At 51.1% G+C, this 7,500-nt stretch overlaps 1 protein-coding gene across 2 annotated transcripts in view; it reads left to right on the forward strand.

The window, feature by feature from the left end:
- LOC120920663 (sodium/potassium-transporting ATPase subunit alpha-2) overlaps positions 1 to 7,500 on the forward strand; it is a 53,274-nt gene that overhangs the window by 16,418 nt on the left and 29,356 nt on the right. For both annotated transcript variants that reach the window (XR_005744754.1, XM_040332868.1), the window contains exon 7: positions 1,236 to 1,353. Coding sequence is in view for 1 of the 2 variants with exons in the window: in XM_040332868.1 (XP_040188802.1) it covers positions 1,236 to 1,353 (118 nt within the window). In the remaining variant the exon portion in view is untranslated. The remainder of the gene's footprint in view (positions 1 to 1,235; positions 1,354 to 7,500) is intronic.

Raw genomic sequence — 7,500 nt, forward strand, 5'->3', positions numbered from 1 at the left:
TGGGCAGTAAAATCCCAAGGTGGGCAGTAACACTCGGGGTGGGCAGGAATACACCAAGGTGGGCAGTAAAACCCCATGGTGGGCAGGTACACCCCGGGGTGGGTAGGAACAACCCAAGGTGGGCAGTAAAACCCCAAGGCAGGTGGGAACACCCCAAGGTGGGCAGTAAAACCTTAAGGTGGGCAAGAACACTCCAAGATGGGCAGTAAAACCCCAAGGTGGGCTGCAACACCCTAAGGTGGGCAGTAAAACCCCAAGGTGGGCAGGAACACCTCGGGGTGGGTAGGAACAACCCAAGGTGGGCAGTAAAACCCCAAGGTAGGTGGGAACACCCCAAGGTGGGCAGTAAAACCTTAAGGTGGGCAAGAACACTCCAAGATGGGCAGTAAAACCCCAAGGTGGGCTGCAACACCCTAAGGTGGGCAGTAAAACCCCAAGGTGGGCAGTGACACCCCAAGGTGGGCAGTAAAATCCCAAGGTGGGCGGGAACACTCCAAGGTGGGCAGGAACACCCAAGGTGGGAGGGAACACCCCAAGATGGGCAGTAAAACCACAAGGTAGGCGGCAACACCCCAAGGTGGGCAGTAAAACTCCAAGGTGGGCGGGAACACCCCAAGGTGGGCAGTAAAACCCCAAGGTGGGCAGGAACACACCAGGGTGGACAGTAAAACCCCAAGGTGGGCAGCAACACCCTAAGGTGGGCAGTTAAACCCCAAGGTGGGCGGGAACACCCCAAGGTGGGCGGGAACACCCAAGGTGGGAAGGAACACCGAAAAGATGGGCAGTAAAACCCCAAGGTAGGCGGCAACACCCCGAGGTGGGCAGAAAAACCCCAAGGTGGGCAGTAACACCCGGGGTGGGCAGGAACACCCCAAGGTGGGCAGTAAAACCCCAAAGGAACACCCCAAAGGTGGGCAGTAAAACCCCAAGGTGGGAAGTAACACACCGGGGTGGGTAGGGATACCCCAAGGTGGGCAGTAAAACCCCACGGTGGGCGGGAACACCCCAAGGTGGGCAGTAAAACCTTAAGGTGGGCAGGAACACTCCAAGATGGGCTGTAAAACCCCAAGGTGGGCAGGAACACTCCAAGGTGGGTGGTAACAGTGTTGGTAAATATGGCAAGTAGAGCTCCACACGACATATGCCAACACACTCCACTCCATTTATTTTGTGTGGGCTGTCCTCTGAACATGCATGGTTACTTTGCGGTTGCTCATCCAAGCTCTTTCCACCAGGTGGATAATTCTTCGCTGACCGGGGAGTCCGAACCACAGACCCGCTCACCGGAATTCACCCATGAAAATCCTCTGGAGACCAGGAACATCGCCTTCTTCTCAACCAACTGTGTGGAAGGTGAGGATGGGGATGGAAGGGAGGCAATGATGGTATAGAGGTATAGATGTGAGGAGCCTCGGGGGGGGGGGGCTGCCTACATTTTAGACCCCAGCCCTTCTCAACAAGGGTTCCATGGAACTCCAAGGAGATCCTTCTCCCATTGACCATGAGTCTAAAGGGGCCCTTCTCCACTGACCACCAGGGTAAGGCATCTCTTCTCTTCTCTCGCCAATGTAAGGAAGCTCTTCAATGACCTCCAATGTAAGGAAGCTCTTCAATGACCTCCAATGAAGGGAACTCTTTACTGACTCCCTATATAAGGAAGCTCTTCACTGACCTCCAATGTAAGGAAGCTCTTCTTTGACCTCCAATGTAAGGAAACTCTTCTCTGACCTCCAATGTAAGGAAGCTCTTCTCTGACCTCCAATGGAAGGAAGCTCTTCAATGACCTCCAATGTAAGGAAGCTCTTCAATGACCTCCAATGTAAGGAAGCTCTTCAATGACCTCCAATGTAAGGAAGCTCTTCTTTGACCTCCAATGTAAGGAAGCTCTTCTTTGACCTTCAATGTAAGGAAGCTCTTATTTGACCTCCAATGTAAGGAAGCTCTTCTTTGACCTTCAATGTAAGGAAGCTCTTATTTGACCTCCAATGTAAGGAAGCTCTTCACTGACCTCCAATGTAAGGAAGCTCTTCTTTGACCTTCAATGTAAGGAAGCTCTTCTTTGACCTCCAATGTAAGGAAGCTCTTCTTTGACCTCCAATGTAAGGAAGCTCTTCTTTGACCTCCAATGTAAGGAAGCTCTTCTTTGACCTTCAATGTAAGGAAGCTCTTCTTTGACCTTCAGTGTAAGGAAACTCTTCTTTGACCTTCAATGTAAGGAAACTCTTCACTGACCTCCAATGTAAGGCGGCTCTTCAATGACCTCCAATGTAAGGCGGCTCTTCAATGACTACTAATATGAAGGAACACTACAATTTTCGCAGTCTACTTTTTTTGGCCATTAACCTTCGCTGAACGTTAATCTAAAGGTGGCCTTCACCACTGACCACCAAAGTAAGGGAGCTCTTCACTGACCTCCAATGTTAGGAATCTTTCACTGACCACCAGTTCAAGGAAGCTCTTTATTAACCTCCAACGTAAGGGAGCTCCTCACCGACTACCGGTGTAAAGGTCATTCTTCCCAGGGGTTACTAAGTAAGTAGCATTCCTCCCATTAACCACCAGTGCAATGGAGTAATTCTCTCCCTGACCACCAACGTAAAGAGGTCCTTCTCCCATTGACCATCAGTCTAAAGGGGCCCTTCTCCACTGACCCCTGGGGTAAGGAAGGTCTTCTTTGACCTCCAATGTAAGAAAGCTATTTAATGACTTCCAATGTAAGGAAACTCTTCACTGACCACCCATGTAAAGAGGCTCCTCTTTGACCTCCAATTTAAGAAAGCTCTTCTTTGACCTCCAATGTAAGGAAGCTCCTCTTTGACCTCCAATGTAAGGAAACTCTTCACTGACCTACAATGTACGGAGGCTCTTCTTTGACCTCCAATATAAGAAAGCTCTTCAATGACCTCCAATGTAAGGAGGCTCCTCTTTGACCTCCAATGTACGGAGGCTCTGCTTTGACCTCCAATGTAAGAAAACTCTTCAATGACCTGCAATGTAAGGAGGCTCCTCTTTGACCTCCAATGTAAGAAAGCTCTTCAATGACCTGCAATGTAAGGAGGCTCCTCTTTGACCTCCAATGTAAGAAAGCTCTTCAATGACCTGCAATATAAGGAGGCTCCTCTTTGACCTCCAATGTAAGAAAGCTCTTCAATGACCTCTAATGTAAGGAGACTCATTACTAACAACCGATATGAAGGAACGCTACAAATTTCACTATCTACCTTTCTTTTTTGGCCGTTATTATTATTTGTTGCATTTCATAAATAATGCTGAAAATGATTTTATTATATGGCGCAGCCCTGGATGCGAAATAACGACCCCATATTCCTTATTCTTGACTTTATTCCTACATCTCAGCTCACTGTTCCGTCAATGTACCCCGAGTTGTAGATATAGGGGCAGATCCACGTACATCGGCGCATATTTGCGCCGAGCTTAGCGTATCTAAGATACACTACGCCGCCGTAACGTACTTTTTTTTTTTGGTATCCTCAAAGAAAGCGCGCCGTAAGTTACAGCGGCGTACTGCATCTTTGGCGGCGTAAGGGCGCGCAATTCAAATGGATGTGATAGGGGCGTGTTTTATGTAAATACGTCTTGACCCGACGTAAATGACGTTTTTTTTCAACTGCGCATGCGCCGTCCGTGGGGGTATCCCAGTGCGCATGCTCTAAATTAAACCGGAACAAGCCACTGTTTACGACGGTGACGTCATTCTACGCAAATCCCTATTCGCGAACGACTTACGCAAACGACGTAAAAAATTCAAAATTCGAGGTGGGAACGACGGCCATACTTAACATTGAGTACGCCTCATATAGCAGGGGTAACTATACGCCGGAAAAAGCCAAACGCAAACGACGTAAAAAAATGCGCCGGACGTACGTTTGTGGATCGCCGTATCTGGCTAATTTGCATACTCAATGCGGAATTCGACGGAAACGCCACCTAGCGGCCGGCGGAAAAATGCACCTACGATCCGACGGCGTACTAAGACGTACGCCAGTCGGATTTAGCCCAGCTTCAGGCGTATCTTGTTTTGTCGTAACTTCTTTGTGGATCTGGCCCATAGTCATTATTTTCGGGGGGTTCTCTGAATAGCGAAAGTTATTCCAAGGGTTCCTCTGAGATCTAGAGACAGAGAAAGTCTGTATTAGATTGTTAGCTCTGGCGGTTTTACGCCTCGGCTCAGCTCTTCCATCCTGTGTGCAGCAGCTGCGATGCCCATTGAAGCTCCTCCAGGGTGCACAGCGGGTCATGGAGGACCAACACAGGGGGCCATTCTCTCTTCTCCATCCATGACAGTCCCTCTATTGAACCCACAGAGAAACTCAACGGCGGCTTTTGAAACTTTTCCCAGTTCACAGCCAGAGAGCCTCCAGAAGAAAAGAAAAGAAGTGATGGATGTGCGGAGACGGAGAACAAAGCCGGAATGTCAGTCCAGCAAGTGGAACAAAACCGCCTGCTGAGAGGCCGAGGACTCGTTATACAAACATCTCCGAAAGTGTACCTGTCTCCGCGCAACCACGTAGGATTATTTCCAGAACTCCGATGAGTAATCCTGGCACTGATGTGTGACCAGGAATGCGCCGAACCGAGCGTTTTCATTGAAATGTCAATCAATTGCACCCTCACTGTGCCCATCAAATGCAGCCACTGTGCCCATCAATTGCCGCCACTGTGCTTATCAAAAGCAGCTACTGTGGCCATTAAATGCAGCCACTGTGCCCATTAATTGCCTCCAGTTTGCCCTATGAAATGCCGCCAGTTTTCTCCATCAATTGCTGCCAGTTTGCCCATCAAATGCCGCCAGTTAGCCCCATCAAACACCACCAGTTTTCCCCATCAAATGCCGCCAGTTTGCCCCATTAAATGCTGCCAGTTTGCCCCATTAAATCCCGCCAGCTTGCCCCATCAATAGCCACCAGTTTGCCCCATTAAATGCCGCCAGTTTGCCCCATCAAACACCACCAGTTTGCCCCATCAAATGCTCCCAGTTTGCCCCATTAAATGCTCCCAGTTTGCCCCATTAAATGCCGCCAGTTTGCCCCATCAATAGCCACCAGTTTCCCCTATCAATAGCCGCCAGTTTGCCCCATCAATAGCCGCCAGTTTGCCCCATCAATAGCCGCCAGTTTGCCCCATCAATTGCCGCCAGTTTTTCCCCATTAAACGCTGCCAGTTTGCCCCATCAAATGCCACCAGTTTGCCCCATCAATAGCCGCCAGTTTGCCCCATCAAGTGCCTCCAGTTTGCCCCATCAATAGCCACCAGTTTGCCCCATCAAATGCCTCCAGTTTGCCCCATCAAATGCTGCCAGTTTGCCCCATCAATTGCCGCCAGTTTGTCCCATCAAATGCCGCCAGTTTTCCCCATCAATTGCGGCCAGTTTGCCCTATGAAATGCCGCCAGTTTCCCCATCAATAGCCACCAGTTTGCCCCATCAATAGCCGCCAGTTTGCCCCATAAATTGCCGCCAGTTTTCCCCATGAAACGCTGCCAGTTTGCCCCATCAAATGCCACCAGTTTGCCCCATCAATAGCCGCCAGTTTGCCCCATCAAATGCCTCCAGTTTGCCCCATCAATTGCCGCCAGTTTGCCCCATCAAATTCCGCAAGTTTTCCCCATCAATAGCCGCCAGTTTGCCCCATCAATAGCCACCAGTTTGCCCCATCAATAGCCGCCAGTTTGCCCCATCAAATGCCTCCAGTTTGCCCCATCAATAGCCGCCAGTTTGCCACATCAAATGCTGCCAGTCCTCCCCCCCGCCCCCCCCGCCCGGCACTTACCTTTCTCGGGTCAGCACCGTCCTCCACCCTCCCTCTGAGTCCTCGATTTCATCTCCCGTCCTCTTCATGTCATCTCTGCTATGATTGGACGCCTGATAGTCATCTAATGACGGCGCCTGTTACTTCAGCTAATCAACTGCTGTGCTTATCAATCGCAGACACTGTGCCCATTAAATGCAGCCACTGTGCCCATAAATTGCGGGCCAGTTTGCTCCATCAATTGCCACCGGTTTGCCCTATCAAATTCTGCCAGTTTGCCCCATCAACACTGCCAGTTTGCCCCATAAAATGCTACCAGTTTGCCCCATAAAATGCTACCAGTTTGCCCCCCCTGCCCGACACTTAACTTCCTCGGGTCAGCGCCGTCCTCCAGGCTCCCTCCGAGTCCTCAATATCTTCTCCCGTCCTCTTCATGTCATCTCTGCTATGATTGGACACCTGATAAGCGTCCAATCACAGCGCTTGTCGCTTCTGCCAATCAGGTGACCGGTAACCAGACCCGGTGCACCAGATAGGCACAGTGAGGTTGCAAATGGGCAGGGAGGCTGCAGATAGGCACAGAGAGGCTGCAGATGGGCACAGTGAGGCTGCAAATGGGCACAGTGAGGCTGCAGATGGGCACAGTGAGGCTACAAATGGACATAGTGAGGCTGCAGATGGGCAGTGAGGCTGCAGATGGGAACAGTGAGACTGCAAATGGGCACCGTGAGGCTGCATATGGGCACAGTGAGGCTGCAAATGGGCAGTGAGGCTGCAGATGGGCACAGAGAGGCTACACATGGGCACAGTGAGGCTGAAAATGGGCGGTGAGGCTGCAGATGGGCACAGTGAGGCTGCATTTGGGCACAGTGAGGCTGCAGATGGGCACAGTGAGGCTGCAAATGGGCAGTGAGGCTGCAGATGGGCACAGTGAGGCTAAAAATGGACACAGTGAGGCTGCAGATGGGCACAGTGAGGCTGCAAATGGGCAGGGAGGCTGCAGATGGGCACAGTGAGGCTGCAGATGGGCACAGTGAGGCTTCAGATTGGCACAATGAGGCTGCAAATGGGCAGTGAGGCTGCAGATGGGCACAGTTAGGCTGCAGATGGGCACAGTGAGGCTGTAAATGGGCAGTAATGCTGCAGATGGGCACAGTGAGGCTGCAGATGGGCACAATGAGGCTGCAAATGGGTAGTGAGGCTGCAGATGGGCACAGTGAGGCTATAAATGGGCAGTGAGGCTGCAGATGGGCACAGTGAAGCTGCAAATGGGCACAGGGAGGCTGCAAATGGGCAGTGAGGCTGCAGATGGGCACAGTGAGGCTTCAGATGGGCACAGTGAGGCTTCAGATGGGCACAATGAGGCTGCAAATGGGCAGTGAGGCTGCAGATGGGCACAGTGAGGCTGCAGATGGGCACAGTGAGGCTTCAGATGGGCACAATGAGGCTGCAAATGGGCAGTGAGGCTGCAGATGGGCACAGTGAGGCTGCAGATGGGCACAGTGAGGCTGTAAATGGGCAGTAATGCTGCAGATGGGCACAGTGAGGCTGCATATGGGCACAGTGAGGCTGCAAATGGGCAGTGAGGCTGCAGATGGGCACAGTGAGGTTGCAGATGGGCATTGTTGACCCTCTTTTCCACTTACAATATTTTTTGTGGTAAAATTAGGTGCCTCGGCTATTCGGGTCGGCTTATACTCGAGTATATACAGTAGTTTCTTGAAAGTAGGTG

Source organism: Rana temporaria, chromosome 13 (genome assembly GCF_905171775.1).
Source record: "Rana temporaria chromosome 13, aRanTem1.1, whole genome shotgun sequence".
NCBI classification, from domain to species: Eukaryota; Metazoa; Chordata; class Amphibia; order Anura; family Ranidae; genus Rana; species Rana temporaria.